Here is a 21036-nt window from a genome sequence, read left to right as displayed (position 1 = left end):
GTAGCTGAAAAAAATTTGACAAGAAAAAAAAAAAGATCTTCACGTTCAAAAAAGGGGAAAAACGTATTTTTTCGTTGCATTTTGACATTACAAATTATTAATTTGGCTTTTCAAGGGGGGGGGGGGCACGTCCCCTGAATCAGTTGTGACTCGTCAGGGGGGCAGTCTGCCCCCCCCCCCTTTGGTACACTAGTGGTTCCATGCTGATAGCGCGTAGATCAGAGTCTAGATCTAGAGACTAGACTAGAACTAAGATATTTTTTTTTAGATCTAGGACTGGTTCTGTATACGGACTAGACATATTAAACCATGGTAAATAAGCTAATATTGGTCCAAACCTAATCAAACGTAAAGTTCGGAATTAACAAGTTCGAAGTTAACCATGGCATTAGTCGGCTATTCCTATTAGTATTAGGCATTAGACAGGTCCAGATTTGAGGTAAAGTTAATGCGCTAGCCTAAGCTAGCCCCACCCTCGCACATGTCTTGCCATTAATGGCAGCTAGTTTGATAAGTGTTTAAGAATTGGATGTATATATAGATCTAAGCCTATAAGGCCTATGTAACTATGTAAGGGTACCGGTAATTTGACGATGCTAATTCATTCTGAGCAACGTGAATGCTTATGATCGGCACTGGTCGAGGCAAAGTCCACGCGCATGCGTACTCTCAATCCGAAGACGCAAGTCATGAATATTCATATGTCGGTCCAGAACTCGGTGGGAAAAATAATTTCGCGGGCGGGAGGGGGGACGGGGACCGTTTTCAATTATCACACTGACAGGGGGGCACTCAATTGAAGGATATGGTATGCGAGAGACACCACAACCTGTGATTTGTGCACGTAGTGCGTAAATGAGCATGACATAAGTAGGATATCTTTTCCATTCAATTGTTTAGCTTGTCAACAAATAACAAATTCTCGGTTCGCGATCGATCGTTGACGAACCACAAGTTTACTTTGCTAATATTACCTCTGACTACAGGCTGTAATGATGAAGGAAATGGTGGACGCTACTCAATCGAAGACCAAAGAGGTATTATTTCTATTATTTCATTTTAAAGCATTACTAGTGAATAACGAATCAAATAACCACAGCTGAGAAATCGCGTGCCGCATATCGTTTATCGGCCGCGATGTGGAATGCTAAAGCAGTTGCTAGCCGCGCCGGTAGCCTGGGGCTGGGCCTAAAGCTACCCGATCTTCCCCCATTCACGCCCGGGACTTTAGAATTAGATAGAATTCTAAAGTAACGTACCGGTAGTCTAGTAGTAGTAAATAGTATAGTCACGTATTGTATTACCGGACACTATTGTGATTCCGGACGCGCATATAAATGCGTTCGAAAACAATTTCGTACCGTAAGAGTAAGACTTCTGGCTTCTGCAATTCATTTTCACAGATCAATATTATTATAAATAACCTCGTTCGTAGGATGAGTGATCAATACATAGAACAAGATTGCAAAAACAAGGCGAAAAAATCAAACTTTTACCTTATTTATCTCTTAAATGACAGAAAATGCTTAAAATATCATATAACATAGTTTTGCATTAACAATTTATGTATTTTCTAACGGAAATATGGGCCTGATTTGCCGAATTTCAATCTCGTCGGCTCCTTCGATCGAATGATGAGGTGAGGTGTATTGTGGGTGATCGTCGACGGCTAGTTCTCAAGGTACCGTGCGCGAGGTTTACCTTGAGTAGAGCCGTCGACGATCGGCAGCGCATCGATAGAACTTGATGAGCGTCACGATACGAACGAGCACTGGAAAGTGCCATGAAACATGCAGCTAACCAAAAAATAAAAAATAAATTAAGTTATCAAACACGAATTTATTACCAACATCTGCTCAGATTCGATATAAAAAAAAAGCAAACAAAAAGTTAGAATTTATTCATGATATGATATAAGAAGAAAAAAATCACAGAAATTTGTTCTTACATCATTATAATCAAGGATATCTTTACCCGTCTGGCGCGCGTCCGGAATCATGATGTAATTTGTCGCGCACGAAAATAATTGTTTTTCGTGGAGGGGTATGCGGCAAGTGCGATGCAAAGAAAATGGTTGGTAAATATAAAATAATTTTATCATATTAATTATTTTCATAATATTTGGAATAGCAAGTGCGATTTTTTTCTTGATTGTATTTCCTCTAGTTGTCATTTTTAAAGCACTGAAATAAAGATGTCCGGCAATAGGATACACTGCCATATAACTAAGGCCAAGCTAACTCTCGTAATAGTATGTGAGTATGAACTATGTCCGAGGACCAGGCCTGCGCCTGCCAACTTCTCCTTTTTAAAATGAGTTGGAGGTCTAACGTTAATAATTATTAATTAACAATAGTGAAAACTCTGCAAACTGATGTAACGTTTGTCGTTAGCAACTAGCATTGTAATTTATAATTTCAATTCAAAACCAATCTGAAAAAAAGTGAAAGCAATTTTATTCTGGATCGATGGACCAGTGCAGTGGACCAGGGCTCTGTAACACGAAGGTTAGTGATTAAACGCTAATTTGAAAGAACAATTCTGATTGGTTCCTTGTCAGTCTACGGAGCAAAATGCGCATACAACGATGTCGATGATCTTGATCGGGCCATTTCATATAGCGATTTATCGCTGCCCTTTGTGTTACGTTACCCAGATAGTAAGGAGGGGTAATGAAGTGAATAAGAGACTTTGTGTATGTGTTGTGATGGTATGAGTCATGTCCTACTCGCAGCGCCAATGAAGTCAAAAATAGGTAATGGATGACCTTTGTGTGTTAATGAGTGTGTGTGTGTGTGACAGCAACCGCGTAGCCAGGATTTCGTTTTGGAGGGGGCGGTAAATGCACGCGAAGTGTGCCAACACTTACAGAGCGCGCGAAGCGTGCTCCCTAGGGGGTGGGTGCAGGGAGGAGGAGTTTCCCCCTCCCTATGCGGAGCGTGAAGCTTTCGGTGTTTCATGAATTAAAATGAAAAGGAGCCGTCTCTCTTGTCTCTAGTACCTATATCAGCCCCAATTCAGTTGACTATATTGTGATATTGAACCTTGTTTTCAAAAGTGATTGTGAAAGCACAAAAAAATTGATAAAATGGAGGAAGTTAAAATAACATTAACCCTGCGCGAAGCGCGGAAGCTTAAGTGTTTTATCAATTTTTTTGCAAAGAAAAGGGTCCCGAGAAAAGGGTATCCTCTAAGTTATATTGAATACTTCTCTTGGAAAGATCAGATTTGATTACAAACAATTTAGCGACAGTGCATATCTTAACTCGCAAAACAGAGGAGAAGAAGGATATATGCCGGGAGGAACATATTCCTCCCCGTGCAGAGCAATGAAACTCTGAAATTTCAAAGGGCGTACATTTCATCAAATGCAGATATCTCTAATACCACCATCGGCTCTAATTCAATTGATTTTCTATGATTACTGAACTTCATTACAAGGAAAAAAGTGCGCAAAGAGTAGAAAATTCTGTGATTTATTGAAATTATATAAAACAGGATGATATATAATTTATTTGACTTATCCCGATGCGCTTCATTTTGAATGATAAAGAAATTTAAGTGTCAAAATTTCAAACTGAGGGCGCAAAACAGGACAGGAGATGAATGTGCAGGGAAATGACATGAAGTTTAGTAGAATTTCATAAAAAATGTACTTTTTATTTTATTTAATACGACACGAATGTTATACCTTCCTCTTTTTTAATTAGGAACCTGTTTCCCCCCAAATTATGGTTGTTTAGTAATGAGCTGAAAAGTGGGAGAAGTTGCCTATATGGAGGTGACGGCAGAAATTGATATAAAGATTTTACCCGCCCGGAGCCGACCCGACCAGAAGTTGCGCGATCAATTTAAAAAAAGATAACTTCATATACTTCGGCCTATCTTTACTCTAATTTCATGCCCTAATGTATATATTTGAACTTTGACTGGCAAGAAACACACATAGCTGAGGTGGAAAAACAGGGTTAGAGAAAGGTCGAGGGGAAACAAAGGAGAACTGCAATATTGTCATTTAACCGCGCACAGCGCGGGAGCAAAATTCATATATATGAATTTAGAGCAAGAGTGAAGGAGTTTCTTTTTTTAGAAAAAAAAAGAATAAAAAGAAAAACCCACAAAGCTACCTTTCTTTCCTTTCCTTCCTTTGCTTTTCCTTTTCTCCTCTCTTTTTCCCCTTCTTTTTTTTTTCTTTTTGGGGACGTTTTGGGGGGGCGACCGCCCCCCCCCCCCCTGGCTACGCGCCTGTGTGACAGTGCATCAGAGGAATGAGTAATATTTTCTAAAGAAATTCGGAATTGGTAAAAAATGGTTTCCTGTTATACTTCTTTGCAATGATTCATTGAATATGTAAGATAGTATACTTTAGTAGAAGAAAGAGTTCCTTCTTCCACTACTTTTTTGTGCAGCATTCTTAGCTAAGATTGGAACAACAACCTGACTGAAAGTTATGACACCTCCGGCCCTGTTATAACTTTTTGGTACTGGTAGAAACTTTTTTCGTCATGACACAGTGGCACAGAGCCATCACGTGGGTAGGCCAGTATCTGACTACTTTCCCAAGGGGGGAGGGTGGGGGTGCCACTTTCATCTTTTTCAAGATAGGGCATGTTATGTACGTAACATAATAAGGGTGTCAAAAACACTAAAATAATGAAAAAATACACCAAAAAAAATCTATTTCGCTAGGAAAGCTACGTGTTTAGGGTCAAATTTGTGAGAAGAAAAAGACTAAAAAATAAAGGATGCACTTTTTGCCACAAGAGTCAACACTATATGTGCTTAGAGTCCGACTTGCACGACGTGTGGGAGGTAGGGCCATACTAAACCCAATTATGTAGGTAAAGGTAAAACTGACGTCCATATATAACAATTAAAATATTGTTGTACTTGTTTAGGGGTTCATTTATCAGGGAATACTTGCCAAGGGTATCATATTGTTTCCAATGCTTGTTAAGGGTAGAGTTTCACACGCCAATACTTGTTATGGGTTGCATTTTCAGAATATTGAAAAAAGTTGTTCAGGGTGCTTTTCGAGACCCCATGGTCGCGCATGGTATCCACTCATCAATGGAAGTGGTCCCTCGGGACTACGTTATACATGTATGATGTGCAAAAAGGGCTTCTAATTGTGGAAAAGATACTCTTACAAAATCAATCAAAAATTTTGAATTATATTGGAAAACATGAGGGCTAGATCATTCAATTATTCAGGGTTGGCATATTTCCCGCTTCGGGGGCTTATTTCCCGGACGCCGGGAAATAAGCGGTATTTACTGCTTTTTTTCCGGTATTTACCACTTTTCACCGGGAAATACCGAGAAATATAATTTCCACTCACTTTTCTATAGGGATTGTCAAATTTTGAACATAAAAACAAAGGTGGTGAGTATGGTTTCTCTGGTGTGTACCATTTGTGTGAGTGTGTGTGTGTGTTTGTTTGTTTGTGTGTGTGTTTATGTTTGTGTTTGGGTGTTATCTATGTCTGTTATCATGAAATGCTGAAAAAATAAAATAAAATACTAAAAAGATCCCAAATATACATATAATTTAGATATGATGTTCTTCATTAAGTCAGTCAATAATTACCATATTCATGAATATCTACATGTAATGAGCATAACTTGTATTAGCATATGAACAAAATTTTTGTGTTTGCTTTGTTTGTTAAACTTCTTTTAAAAGTTATATATAAAGAATTGCAGCATTAAAAATGGCATAATCCGAGTTGTGTAATTTTTTAGGCTACAAAAAGATCTTTTTCTGTAAGCAATATCAAAATTCAAAACCAGCAACCACTAGTACTAGTACTAGTACTAGTTACCGGACGGTATTTACCACCGGTAATTACCGCTACCGGTATTTACCGCCCAACCTTGCAATTATTAAGCATGGAAACTGACAAACTATAAAAAGTATTTGATAAAGGTGATTAATACCTTTAATTCAGAAATAGTAAAATTGTTTAATTGATAAGAATTCTGTCATGTTGGGCCATCCATAACCAAGCTTGCATTCTTTCTTTTCAGACCCTTGTCAACATTAATTGATAAATTCTATCTCTTATTCTATGCATAAAATTTGTTATAGACCAAAAGCTTGAACAAATCTCTGTACATTGCTCTTGAACTCTACTCACCAATGACTGAAGATTGGGAAGCCCATACATCGAGACAATGTATCTTTAGTAATGTTACATCCAACATGTGGCAACTCAATTTTTGTTAAACAACTTTTTGTAAATAAAAATCCAATGTTTATATAAAATTACCTCCAGTTTGATAAAAGTGAATAGAGGTACATGTAGAAGTGAAGTGGAGAGGCTAGAGAGTGGAAGTTAGGAAGAGTATTTCTTGGGAATGAGTGTAAGCCAGAAAGCTTGAGTGGTACTTAGCAGGATGAGAGGATTGAGTAGAGAGAGACTTCAGTAAATAAGAGAAGGCTTTCTTCAAGTTTCTTAAGTTGTAGAGCAGGGCTCCGTGACATAAAGATTAGCGATGAATTGCACATATGAAAGAACCGCACTGATTGGTCCCTTGTCAGTATTTTAAACCTAATGCGCGTGTAACATCAAAACTGATTGGCCAGTTCATTTAGCGATTGATCGCTAATCTTTGTGTTACGGAGCCCAGGAGAGAAGACTCAATGTTTCTGGCAGGTTGACTGTCTATCTATGGGTGCGTTTATCCGCCACTTTTTTACCCTATAATCATGATTCCAATCATGATTCAAATCACGATTCTGCAGAATCACGATTGCGTTTAGTCGAAATTGAATATAATCATGATTAGAATCACAAACATGAACTACGAAAAAAAGGGCGTTTGGAAAGACGTTTCTGCAGAATCACGTACGAAAATGTTCGGATAAACGATATCGTGATTTGAATCATGATTATATGACGTCATTGTGTCGAGCTATTTCCGGTTCTTGCCAAGGCGCGCGCCCCACGTTGTCACATCACATGTACGTCGCCGACCTCCAATTAAGTGTCCAACGTTGACCTATACTTCCTGGGTCAAACTGCGCACTGCACGTACGTGCACGTTACACGCAGTCAATGGAAAGTATATGTGTCGCGCCATCTTGGTTAATTTCACCACTACGTTGCGAGAGGGCGCTCGTCAAATTTTACAAAAAAAAATCGTAAGAGACAGGCTCGTAATTATGAGGTGACTTTAGGCCACAATAATTAATTTAGGGATGGTCCGGCAAATAAGTCGTGTCGATTTTCGAATTTAGGAATGTATAACGAATCAATACATATAACATTCATCAATACTCATGATGTTTAATGAGTAAAACAAAGCCTTCTTCCCCGGCGTCGCACGTCCTCCCGAGTTACGGTGGTGCTCTTGCACATTTTGGGTATAGTTCAAATCATCAATAATATCTCGATTCTGCAACTTATTGTATCCTAATCTCATGATTTTTTGTATTATTTAGGTCATTTGCAACACTTTATTCATTGACAATTACAAGTGTTAATTTCAAACTTTCCCGCTATTGAGTCTTGAATCTACCCTTGTCCGCAGGCCCCTATAGTGTTTACTGTGTCATTATGTGTGTGTCTATGGAGCACCACATCCCAAATCTTACAAAATCGTGCTGATTCTGTGGCATTAAAATACCTAGCAAGACAAAGAGAGTTCCAGTTTTGAATTTTCCTGAAAAATTTACCAGAAAATTAAAGCTAAAAGAGCAATATTGTGATGAAAAGGATGTACACCCCCCCCCCTCCCCTTGCCCCACATCCACATGTGTAGCTGTGCCAATATACTCAATCACAAAGAAATTATATGATTGGTTTTATATTTTTGCAGCAGGAAATAATAATAATGATAATAATAACAATTAAAATAAAATAATAATTATAAATAAATTAATGACAATGATAATAATAATAGTAATGATAATAATAATCATAATGGCTGTTCAATGTAACTTCTTCCACTGGCTGTTATTCCTTCAATCATTTTGCCAATTTGTACTTGTTTATGTAAAAATCATGTTTATTATTTATTGCTATTATAATGTAAATGTTGCAATTTTGTAGTTTGATTCTTTTTTTATTTTGTGTTAGTATTTATATAAATGTTTTTCATGGTAATGTTATATGTTTATCACGAGTGGAGTTGGAGGTAGCTTATGTCTCTTATTTTCCCTTGGAAACTTTGAGGAGAAATTTATTAAATGAATTTAATGTTTAAAACTCTTCATCTGGCTGGCCCCTATTAAAAGAATTTACAACACATTATAGATATTGAATTTCAAATATTATTATACGAAAGGTAAACAGAACAATGTAGACCTGTATTGAAGGCAAGTGAACAACACAATTTCATAAAGCAAATTAATCTTCCTTTATGCTCTCTCTCTCTCTCTCTCTCACTGTTACTGGTCTTTTAAGTTTTAATACAATCATTGAGTTTTTAATGTAGACAATCATAATGTTGCCCCCCCCCTCATTTCTACACATTCTGATTAACTCTCAACATGCAAGGAAAATATGCTCATTGTGGTAATCTTGTTAAAATACAATTTTTATCAAACTAAAAACAAAACTAAACATGCATGCTCTTCATCAGTAGCCAGGGCATGAACATTCTTACCTGAAACAAAATCTGTTTCTGAAGCATGCGAACCATGTTTGCTTGCTCCTGGCTAGACAGATTACTCCTGGTAAACTCTGAACCGAATATGATTATGGATTCAGCGGTCATGATAAGAAAATTAATATGAAGTAATATTAAATAAAATTTAAAAAAATATTCTTGTTCATACCACAATCTCAATTACAGTAAATAACCATACGAAATTACTTGAAAGAAAATTTATATTCGATGAGAAAAGAGCAAAATAATTGTAATCATTTCTAATCACTCTTCATGCTGTCCACTACGTGTGTTTTGCAAAATATTCAAGATTTAGCAGATGTCAGAAACATATGTGAAAAAAGGAAAATGCTGATAAATCAATTTCTGATCTCTAGTCAAGGCAACAATATGTACCCAGATCAATCTCTTTATTCACTGTATTGATGAGGTAATTTTGATTCAGACCCGGGTCAGACCCAAAGAGCAAGATATCAATGAGAAACATGTGCGTATATCATGATGAATAGGCTATCTTGACAGAAGAGCCCTCAACGCACGTACCCTTCTGGCCTTAACCCCAAGAAAGAGAGCGAGAGAGATGGTAGTGATCGAGATGAAATAAAGAAAGTTTTGTATCAAAGATCTATTAAAAAAAAATTGCATTAAATGTTAATGCAGATATGGGGTTGTCTAATTTTAAAGAAAATCATTGAAAATGCCCCGGACTGATCCCCCACCCCCGCCCCCTCAGCCCTCCCCCGTGTGGACGTGGACCTGGCCTGTTCAGCGAGCAACTCAACTATCAAGTACCGTTGACCTGGCGTTGAGCACAAAAATACAAAGGTAAGATGGATCTAACTGAACATTATTTAATCGGCATAATGGAAGATATTAACAGTCAATTGCCTTGGCTTGACTTGCACAATCAGTCGCGAGTTGGAGCTGATCACCTATTTCAGCTCAGTCACTCACTTTGAATATTGAATTTGAAAGCGTGTTTGTATCTCAAACTGGTTAAAATTCACAAATGATATTCATGAATACATATATTATTGATATGCCTACAGATTTGAATCTTACAACATTTAGTTATATTTTGAAAGGATCATGAATAACTATGAGTAGGTTAAATTTCAATGTAACGCGGAAAGTCCAATATGGGACTACACAGGCCACCGCGTTCCAGGGAAAATCGAGGCCGCTACGCACGGGCGCCTAAGAAGGCAGCGTACGGTGAAATTCACATGTTGGCGGCTTTATCTATCGTTAGTTTTTATTAAAAAACATATTTATTAGCAACATTATTTCAAAAGCCACCCAAATATTAACGATTGAAATGTATTCTTTTGAATCCTTCGAGCGATAATTCTAAATATCCCTTACTTTCCAAAAAATCGTCCTCCAGAGATACATATGTCAAATCTCACAATATTTCACTCTGAATTTGCTGTTCTTCACATGGAACTGCAGCCTCAGGATGAATTTAACACTTGTAATTGTAAATGAGAAAAAGATCGGGGTGATCATTTAGAATAATATATTTTTTGAAAGAATTAATAAAAAAGTTGCAGTTTTTTTATATGATTGACTAAAATATACCTATTTTAAATTAATTTTTTTCATGAGAAAAATGGGTCATTTAAAGTGATATTTTAATTTATTTTTCAACTAAGAACCATAACAAAATATATATGATATGAAAGAGGGTGAAAATCTCTTTTATAATCATGCATATTCATATTTTGTTAGGGAACGATGGTTGTGATTGGCTCAGATTTCATGAGACCAAAAAAGGATCCAGCAATCAGCGCGAAGTTTGACGAAATGGAAAATTAATGGCGGCGCCCATAAGATTTCCGGGTTGCACGTACGTGACTGTGATGCGCACTGGATCGGTCCGAATCCGAGGAGAAACAGCGTTGGAACGAAGGTCGTCTAAACCCTGATTCTGTAGTAATTGTGATTCATGTTTGTGATTTGAATCATGATTCCAATCATGATTCAAATCACGATTCTGGCTTGAGGTCGGATAAACGCAGCCTATGACCCCCAACCCCCCTTCGATCCCCAAGATTGCTATCATTTTTTTCTTCAATTTTTTTATTTGCCTCTCTTTCTTCAGCTGATTGACGAGCAGATGAGCAGACAGGAGATCAGGAAAGATCTAGATGTAACAGAGCTGTATCTTAGCAACCAAGGTCTTACTGATCAAGACCTATATGATTTTGGTCAGTATCGGATGCTCAATCGTCTATGGCTGAATGGAAACAAACTAAGGAGGATCAACTGTCTATCAATCAACTACAGAATAACAGAATTATATTTACAGGTAGGCCTATGTTCATACAATGATTTTTTTTCATACATTTTTTTTTGTAATTTTTGTATTATTTTTTTAACACCGACATATTTGCATTCAGCATTTAAGCTGAGGATTACAAATGTTAAATTATCAAAGGCTCTTATAATGTGTGTATACCAATTCAAAGTTGTTGATAAAGTCACTATACAAAATGTCTTTGACCACCCCCCCCCCCCACACTTTTGATTTCCAACCAAAATAATAATACTCTTTAAATGGATGACATGTTGTAGCCTGCGGCCATTAGGCCTATACCTACTAGATGAGAAGTGAGCTAAATCAGAATACTAGTAATTGTCGCCCAACCAGGTGATCTAATCATAAGTACTTTAGAAATGCAGAGAGTTTTTGGTATCCTTTCTTCGAATTGTTTTTGCTCACTCATGCGTGAATGAGAAATAATCTAAGTAATATCAGATGAAAGAGGAGATTCTAAGCTTTACATTGATAAGTCATTTGTCTATTGTATTTGTGATTAAGTTATGATAAATCATCGCTTAATCTCGGTTTCGTTTTTTCTGGGACGCACTGTATACACAAGTACTGTGTATTATTTATTACTATAAATCAAAAGGACTGGGTTTGAATCTAAATCATGGCATGTTTTACTTCAAGAAATTTACCCACATTGTGCTGCACTCAACCCAGGTGAGGTGAATGGGTACCCAGTAGGATTTATTCCTTGAATGCTTTAGTGCATATACAGCCGGGGTAATAATATGATACCAAGTACAAGCGCAGTAGAGTTCATGTAGCTGTGCTATATATATGAATGGACCATATTATAATTATTACTATTACTTTTGTGGTTATGTTTTTTATTATTGTTATTGTTATTATTTTTTGTATTATTATTATTGTTTTTGTTATTATTATTGTTATTATAATTATTGTTATTATCAATATTATTTTTATTGTTATTATTATTGTTACAGTATATTGATTATTTTCTGTAATGTTTTATACCGATATTTGATTTTTCAAGGACAATGAGTTGGTGAGTGTAGGAGGTCTTCTTCAGCCATTGACCAGTCTTCAAGTATTGATGTTACATAACAATCAGCTGACCAATCTTGAAGAAACTATAGCTGAAATGAAAGCCATGCAAGCGTTAAATACACTCAGTAAGTATTGTTATAAAGATTTGATAGAACTTGAAGATTTGAAAAGTCGTATTCTACATTCGGGACAAAGCAGCCATGTTTTTCTTTTAAATGATCAAAGAAATTAGAAGTCCAAAGTTTGATCAAGTTTCATCCCTGTTGAACGGAGTGGTTGGATTACATGTACCTCACACTCACAGCAACCCCCCTCCCCCTTCCTTCTAGTGCATCCCTCCAACTCTCCTACAATGTACTCTCCTCCTTTACTTGCTTCTCCAAGTCTTCTTTGGGCTCACTGAAGTTCTCTCCCCTTCAGAATCTATAGACCTTCCAAAAATCATGCCCGTTGCGATATTGCCCCCAAGTATTAATTTTTTTAAAGACACAGACAATTTTAAAAATCTGAGCTGCAAGGTCCCATGTCTCACCTGTATCTATAATGATGCCCAGAATATATCACACCCTAAAACGGAGACCGTTGAAAGACCACTGAAAGACTTAAAATTGATGAGGTCTTACAGCGGTCTTCAAGATCACTGAAATTTGTCATCTCTGTGGAATGGCTCAGAAAGACCCATCAAAGAACTCTGAAAGACTGATGGATATTTCTTGTCTTACTGGTCTTAGAGTAGTCTTACAGAGATCTTTCAATGGTCTTTCAGAGATCTTTTATGCAACAAGTGATCTTTCAGAATTCTTTCCATGGACTTTGCCTGGTCTTTCAATGGTCTTTCAATGATCTCTCAGGAGTCTTACAGTGATCTCCGCAAAAATCTTGAGAGACTGCCGAAAGATCATTGAAAGACTATTAAGACCTTTGAAAGTTCATCGAAAGACTGCTGAAAGACCGCTGAAAGACCACTGAAAGACCATTTTCTTGTAAGACCGTTGTAAGACTGTTTTGAACCGTTATCAAAAAGTTTTGGAGCCCATGAAGACCACGAAGACCGCTGAAAGATTGGTCAGGACTCGTGTAAGACCTCAAAGACCATTGTAGCTTCATTGAGAGACCTCTGTAAGATCGACCAAAATTCATGGTCTTTGAAAGGTCTTTCAGCGGTCTTGCTCTCTGTGGAATGGCCCCTTTACATGATGTTTGAAGTTATGAACAATGGTAGAAGTGGTTTACGGTACACCATGTGTAACGTCCTGGACGGACAGAGATGAAAGTGGATAGAAAGAGAACTCAAATGGAAAGGTGAGAAAGAGAAGGTCAAGTATTCTTTTTTAAATGAGTGTAGTCCTTAAAAGGACTGTCAACCAGGAGTGGAAAGCTGAGAGGCTTGAGTAGATGAATGGAGTTGTGTAGCAGCTCCGTAAACCACTTCCGCGGTCAATCATTTTGTGCTTCAAAAAATGAAATACAAAATAACTGGAAAAAACATCTTAACTTATCCAATCCGCTATCGTATTCAGTCACAGATATCTTGAAAGTGTTTGCAAGAATTGAATTTGTTCATCCATGTGAACAATAAGCTGCCACCATGTTCTCATAATGTCTCTTACTTTGATGATACAGAGCTTGGTCTTAGAGGTCATACATGTAAATGAATGAATTCAGTAGAGTCAGTCTGGAGGGTATTAACAAGTGGCCATGTTTATTTGCTCCTCTTTATCAATCCGCGCCATCTCACATCTTACGCATTACAATAGTTTGGGTAATATCACAACTCTTGGGTGGTGCAAATTTGGTCTTGAAATTTGTGAAAGAAAAAAGTCACGGAATGGCACAGCGCCAGCTTTTTGTGTTACAGATTTATCGTGAAAAAATTAAACCACCCCCGTCTTATTAGGGTTCAAATCTATGGGAAATCATTAATCAATAAAATTGAATTGAATTAAATCTAATCATTAAATGATCAATTTTAATCATATAGTCCTCCTAGACTTGTTTGTTTAATGCATGGATGATTTTGATTTCTAATATTCAGACCTATCCCAGAATCCTTTGGCCCAGGAAGCAGAATACCGTCATTACATCATTCATCACGTACCGTCATTGAAACTCCTAGATAGACAAGGTAAGTTCATTGAAACTACTGAATAAAAAATTTAAGTCCAGTTTAGTATTGACCAAGATTTACATGTGTATTCCCCTTGGTTTATTTTTTTCAGATAATCCATTTAAGAGAATGAAACCCTTGGATCCAATTATTATTAGCTAATGTGAAAACAGAAAAATAAAATAATAAGATCAACGAAGGTTTGAGAACAATTGGACAAACAATGAGAAAGTTACATGTATGAGAGTACTTGAATGTTGAAATAAAATGGAGATCCTGGCAATGTGACTAAGATTTTTGATGTCAAAGAAGTAACTCTCTCCTTTGCATGCTGAAAATACACCCCCAAAACATATTTCTATTGTTGCTCATTCTTATAATATGAAACCCCTATGTCCTATAACTAGGGAGTTGTGCAGCTGTGACATGACACATGTTGGTCGCATCAATAGCAAATGGGGAAAATACAGCATCATTATTGCTTTTAATATCCAAATGTTCATAATTTTCTTTAGTTTTTGTTCAATTTTCTCAACCTTTCATTGAATTTTTTCTTTAATTTGTCTGTTTTCATGCAATCTGACTTGTTCCCAGGGTTTCATTCTCTGTTGGTCCTGTGTCATTTTGATTTAATACCCATTTAGTTCAATTGCCATTTCCTTTAGTGCCCTAAATTTGATATTCAGTTGGTACTTACCATGGTAACATAGCTCGAAACCCAATCAGAATCAAGGATTCCATAAGATATATAGCAGTCTTTGAGAAAGTATAGTGGGAATTATTTTTATCAGAAATTAGTCTGGCGAAAATTGCCAGTCCCACAGAGGATTAACTATTCTCTCTCGAAGGGCCGAGAGCTACAGTGGTTTGAGTTGGGAGTGAAAGAAGCTATCTACCTGAAATTTACTTTACCAGGGAGCGTGTCTACTTCACATACCTAGCCAGAGTTGACGATTCGGCAAACCAAAATTCTTTCACACTTTCCAAAACTCCCTGAACCTGTCAGTGTTTTCCTTGGTGATTTTTGATGAGACGCGTAACTAGATTGAATCCCATAGCCTTGAATAAGATATAGTCAAATTTGCTTCAGATAGTTGGAAACAACAAGAATTTTAATGTACAAAGAATATTTTTTCAACTTTAGCTTTGGAATATGATCTATATGTACGTGTAGTACCTGAGTACACTTTAAAGCATCCCCAATTCACCACAAAATTAATAAATAGTTTAGAGAAAAATCTTTGAAATTGTGTATATCTCATTACATTTCAAAGATCCTAACACATAATGATGAATGTTCACTTCCTTAAAATGTTAATTTTAAGAATTAATGGATTAAAGATCATCAGTCTATTGAAGTACCTGACTGTATTATGCACATCCTGTTTAATTGTTATTATTAAGCATCAATGCAAGGGTCAATGGTTCCTGTTTTGAATTAAGGGGTATTCTGGGTCTTCAGAAAACAGGTAGACCTGTTAAAATGCTTTGTGCTTTTAGGAGACAGAGAAAAAGAGAAAAGAGGGGGGGGGGGGCTAGGGAAAGAGAAAGAGAAAGATAAGGGGTTGAAATTTGAATACATTACTATTTCAGGGGCGGCATTGTTTCTACACAATAGTCAGCTCTTTTTTATAGTGTCTGATCCGATGCCTGGGGAAACATGTATATACCAGGTGTGCGTTTCTTAAAGCTATTTGAAAATTATGAGCATTTTTACGAAAAACTGGTGATCCTTTCTTGTAGTAAATTTTGCGTACTAAATTGACATTAGTGTTGATTTAGCCCCAAAGGAAGGATCTCCGGTCATTCATAAAGTTGCTTGAAACACCACCAGCCATCAAGAGACATTCACGCAATCAATTTCATCCTCCCCCATTTCAGAAATCTTGAAGTCTGAGCGAGATGATGCGGCCAAGCTGTACCAGCAAGAACGACAGGCTCTGTTAGAGACGATTGCATTTGGGCGTCGGTGTAACGGTCCCGTCCAGAGAGCTAAAGACCAGGGCGTGGTCAGCGAATCTAGACACTCATTGGCTAGTATGGTGTCTGATAAAGAAGTAGCAAATCATTTTAGCAGGTGAATATACAATTATTTTGTGCATGGTAGTATAAATGCTAGGCACCACAAAGTCACAGGAAATTAATTTTCAACTAAAGAAATATTATTAAAGAATTGAATTTCAGCTTTTAAATCATGTTTAACTCAATCTTATATGATATGATGTGGGTGCGTCGTGGTCTAGTGGTTCTCACTCTCGCCTTTCAAACAGAGGGTCATGGGTTCGATTCCTAGCCATGGCGTGTTTTCCTTCAGCAAGAAATTTATCCACACTGTGCTGCGCTCGACCCAGATGAGGTAAATGGGTACCAGCAGAAAGTAATTCCTCAAAAAGCTGTGCACACCAAAATCGGTAGACTAGCTTAGCCGGGGTAATATAGGAGCGCCTTGAGCACCTAGCCTGGTGGATACGTGCGCTATACAAATCCTATATTATTTATTTACTCCTAACCTTCACTCAGTGAAATGAATGCACAACCGAATGTCTTTATTACCATTGTCACCTTGGGCCTGGTTTATAAAAAGTTACATGTATCTATGGCAACTGTGCCATTATGGTAACTACCATGGTAACCTTGATTTTGATTGGCAAATGAGGGAAATGATGACGTTATCCACTCACTACTAGTATTTCTTTTATATTTTATTAAATGAAATACAACATTCCTTTTCTCCTACTTTCATGTGAAACAAAGTTTTACCCCTCCTTAAACATGTGGAATTACCATTGTTTAAACATTTTTTGGTTCAGTCAAGTTGGCCCTTATTGTCAAATTTGTAAAACTTGACATATTGTATAATTCAACACACCCAAAACAAAAGAAATAGTAAGGGACTCTCTCATTTGTATGTCACTGAGTTGTGTATATAACTGTTTTGTAAAAAATAAGCAAAACTCAAAAATGTCATAACATACTTATTCTAAATCTGATTTTAATTAAATTTTCAGCGTTATACTTGTTGGATTTTTTCTACTGATTCAAATCAACATTTTTCTGGGGCGGACTTGACCTTTAAAAACAGTAGTGTTTTGTTGGTACAGTTGAATATACCGATTCTCCATCATTTCCATAGGAACAAGGTTTCCAAAAATGTTTGTTGTAACCCAGTCTAATAAAGATTTATTCTTACACAGTTTGTGTTATAGTGATTTTTGAGAAATGTGGGATTTGAGGGATGACAGTTTAGCAGTCTACTTTTATGAGGTGACAAAAATAATTTAAAACTACAAATAATTTCCATAGAAGGGGTCATGATTAATTACAATAAGTTGAGAGAGTAGTAATCCTTTTCATTATTGCAAACATGTATCAGTGCTTAATATTTTTAAATTTGATGGAGAAAAAATTTAAATGAGGGAAAGATTTTCTGTATAACTGCTTTACGATATCATAAAAAAAGACAAAGAATTTATCTGGTTTGTTACTGATCATAAAAATATTGTATACTGGTCATATTTTCCTATAATAAGTTTTGAACTTGTACTCATTCCAGTCCACCACGAGGAACACCTGAAGAAGCTGTGGCAGAGAGAGCCGTACAACGATCTATCATGGAATACTCTCACTTTGATTGGTCGAAGAAACCTCGGGCAGAGGAAAGAAGAATGAATAAGAACATAGAGGGCAGCAAACAGACTGAGATTATAACTGTCAGGTTTAGGTAGCATAGACAGACTTGGTATATTTAAATTCTGAGATACCTATTGAATCTAATTGAGATGAATTACTCCCCACCTAGTACATTGGGACATTGACCACAAAGTTTTGCTGTATAACTTATGATCTAAAGTAGTACCGGTAAATGATAAATGAGAAGAAAAAGTGAAAAATTATTTCATCAGTATCTGTCATCCCAATCTAAGGAAATAAAACTAAAGTGATTATTCAGATTCAGATATTTTTATTGTCCAATATGCGATCTAGTTCAAATGGAATTCAATTTATTCACAAGAAACAGTTTGGAATGTCTTGGACATACAAACAGAGATAACATCATATGAACATAAACTTTATACATATCAACAAAGATAAGTGAAATTATAGTATTTTAAGTATAGCTATTAAATGTACGAATTAAAACAGGAACAAAGAATTTACTATGCGTGAGTGAGGTTCTGTCAGAAAGTGATCTTGGATGTTGCCTGATCTCATCAAATTATAATATTTATGGAGAGCATGGTTCTCATTGGTCAGGATCACTAAAATCTTCTTCAAATTGGAAATGTAACAGAGAGGGGTCATTCTCCAAAAAAAATTAGATGATGAAACGTATTGAAAATGTCAAGAGTTACTGTATTTGACTTCGGGCGACCCACTGTATAAAAAAATTTCAGAGTACCGATCGATAGTATTGATATTATCACTAAATTTTCTGTGTCAAATGTCAAATCCTTTAATAATGCTATTGGGCTATTCCACGGTTACCCACGTTACATTTGGAGACACCTTGATTCATACTTGGAGCTGTAACTCCATTATTATTGATAGGAACTAAACATCTCTTTATCACAACATAGTACGCAGTCTGACTATCCTTTGTATAAAAACAAAACTTGGGAAATTTCATTATGCTCCTGGCAAATCTTTGAAATGAGTCGGTTACTCATGTTACATGATTTGGACATGCATAAAATGAAAAGTGGACATAAGTGAAAAGTGTCCTCATACAAGGCTTTTATGAAAGTTGATTATATCCATTTCAAAGAAGTATATTAGGGAGACAAATTTGTATATAATTAAAAAAATAAAGAACACATGGTTTTTACTAGGGGTGCAGATAAAGTGGTTACTCATGTTACGGTTCAGATGGGCTATATGTACAAAGACACATTGAGCTCATGTCCACCAACCTATGGAATTGCCCTATTGCATAATTTCTTTGAATGGGTTGTATGATCATGCATCAGGCGGACATGAAGCCGCATATTACAATGTAATTGCTTTGCCATGCTTATACTGGGCATTCATCTAGCGGGTTCTTGTCGTCCTTTTTGCATTATTTTCACAAAGACGAAATGTAGTTGATTTTTGTCTTGCCTGCATAGCAGAGCGGGACTATAGTATAGGTCAACACTGAAGTTTTCACCTTACGTTAATTTTTTGAAATGTCACCATAACTTTAAGAGTATGGATCATGAAACTTGGACATAAGGGTAATCAAGTATTACTAAATATCCTGCCTGAATTTCAGGTCACATGACCAAGGTCATTAGGGTCAATGAACTTTGCCCATGTTGGGGGATTTGTTGAATTGCTCTCATGACTTTGAAAGTGTATGGATCTAGTTCATGAAACTTGGACATAAGTGTAATCATGTATCACTGAACCTTCCGCTAAAGTTTCAGGTCACATGACCAAGGTCAAAAGTCATGTAGAGTCAATGAACTTAGATTATGTTGGGGGAATAAAAACAAAATCTTAACTGAGGTTAATTTTTTGAAATGTCAAAACTTGGAAAGTGTATCAGTGAAGATCCTGCATGAGTTTCAGGTCACGTGACCAAGTTGAAAGGTCATTAAAGATCAATGAACTTTGGCCATCATAATTTATGGATATAGTTCATGAAATGTGGAAATTGGGGTAATCAAGTATCACAGATCGTCTTACACAAGTCTTAGGTCACATGATCAAGGTCAAATGTCTTTTAGAGCCAATGAATATAGTATTTTATCATCATATGAATGGTGTTTTTTGTGAATGATTATTCTATAGTCGTTTTAAAGTCAGAACTGCTGCTATATTTAATCACGTAATGCAGGCAAGACTTCCAGAGGCGCTCCACTTGTTATTGCTGCATTTTGTTAAGTTGTGTAAATTTGGCGAGTTATCTGCTCTAATGAAGAGTACCTTTAAATGAATTATTGTAAAAAAAACTTACTAATGCAGTTTTTTTGGGGGGCGGGGGGTAATCTTGCCTGCTGGCATGTAAAGTGGATCACAAATTCCATGAGGTTATGACAAAAAAATTTAAAGATTATTGAAAATCAGAATTTACTATATTTCAGATGTATTTGAAGTCTGTGGCATGAATTTCACCTTGACAAAGTAAAGAATCTCATATAGTTTAAAGTGAAAAGTTCTATTATGTAGATCTTAAATGTGAATGAGCTGTAAATAAGATTGTTCATTTTTCATATTTTTGAAGATTTATACTATCAGTTTTATTTGAATCAAACTGTATAAGAATTGTAAATATACTGTATTAAAGATTGAGTGCATGTATAAATGATAGACGTGTACATAATCGAAAATTATACATTTGAAAGTGAAAACCTATTTTCAGAATTCATTTTGTTGCATTACAATTACATTTTTGACATGACATCTATTATTTCCTCTCTCTCTCTCTCAGTTTAAAGAGTGTATTACATGAGAACCTTCTATCCTTTTCTAGGAATATCTGGAAAAAACCCATGCAAATTATGTGGCCTTGTCTTGGGCCAAGGCTAGAGATTCCAGTTTTCTGTTTTATAAAATGTCTGTTTTTTTTTCTTCATTGTTCTAAACATCACATTCCATGTTCTTTTGTGACATGTACAAAACATGTGATCAAGCAATTCTTATTGATAATTATTCTAAATAGTGAAAATAGTAGTGAAATGTAAATTTACATGCAGATGAAGCTCAGAAAACACATGCTAAACACTGCAAACAGGTATTGATAGACACATCGTGTTTTCAGTGAAATCCATGCTCTTCCCGAATTTTCCATATTGCAGAAAACTGGGAACTCTATCCTAGGCTTCAGACATCTAGTTCTTAGACTTTGGCCCTGTTGCATAAAAGTTTCTATTGTAAATTTGCCATCCAATGGTAACTATGGTAACAATGCTCATCGGGCAATCAAAATCAAGGATTCCATGCAAGATACCATTGGATGGCAAAGTTGCCATAATGGTAACTATTATGCC

At 36.3% G+C, this 21036-nt stretch overlaps 1 protein-coding gene across 1 annotated transcript; it reads left to right on the top strand.

Moving 5' to 3' along the window:
- The first annotated feature begins 785 nt into the window (after positions 1-785).
- LOC129263607 (leucine-rich repeat-containing protein 72-like) lies at positions 786-20449 on the top strand. The gene is made up of 6 exons (XM_064100650.1): positions 786-1037; positions 10720-10926; positions 11945-12083; positions 13994-14083; positions 15947-16142; positions 17619-20449. The coding sequence occupies exons 1-6, from the start codon at positions 993-995 to the stop codon at positions 17788-17790; spliced, it is 849 nt and encodes a 282-aa protein (XP_063956720.1). The 5' UTR covers positions 786-992; the 3' UTR covers positions 17791-20449.
- The last annotated feature ends 587 nt before the right edge of the window (positions 20450-21036 follow it).

The sequence above is a fragment of the Lytechinus pictus genome, chromosome 6 (assembly GCF_037042905.1).
Source record: "Lytechinus pictus isolate F3 Inbred chromosome 6, Lp3.0, whole genome shotgun sequence".
NCBI lineage: Eukaryota > Metazoa > Echinodermata > Echinoidea > Temnopleuroida > Toxopneustidae > Lytechinus > Lytechinus pictus.
This window is presented reverse-complemented; position numbering and strand designations above follow the sequence as displayed.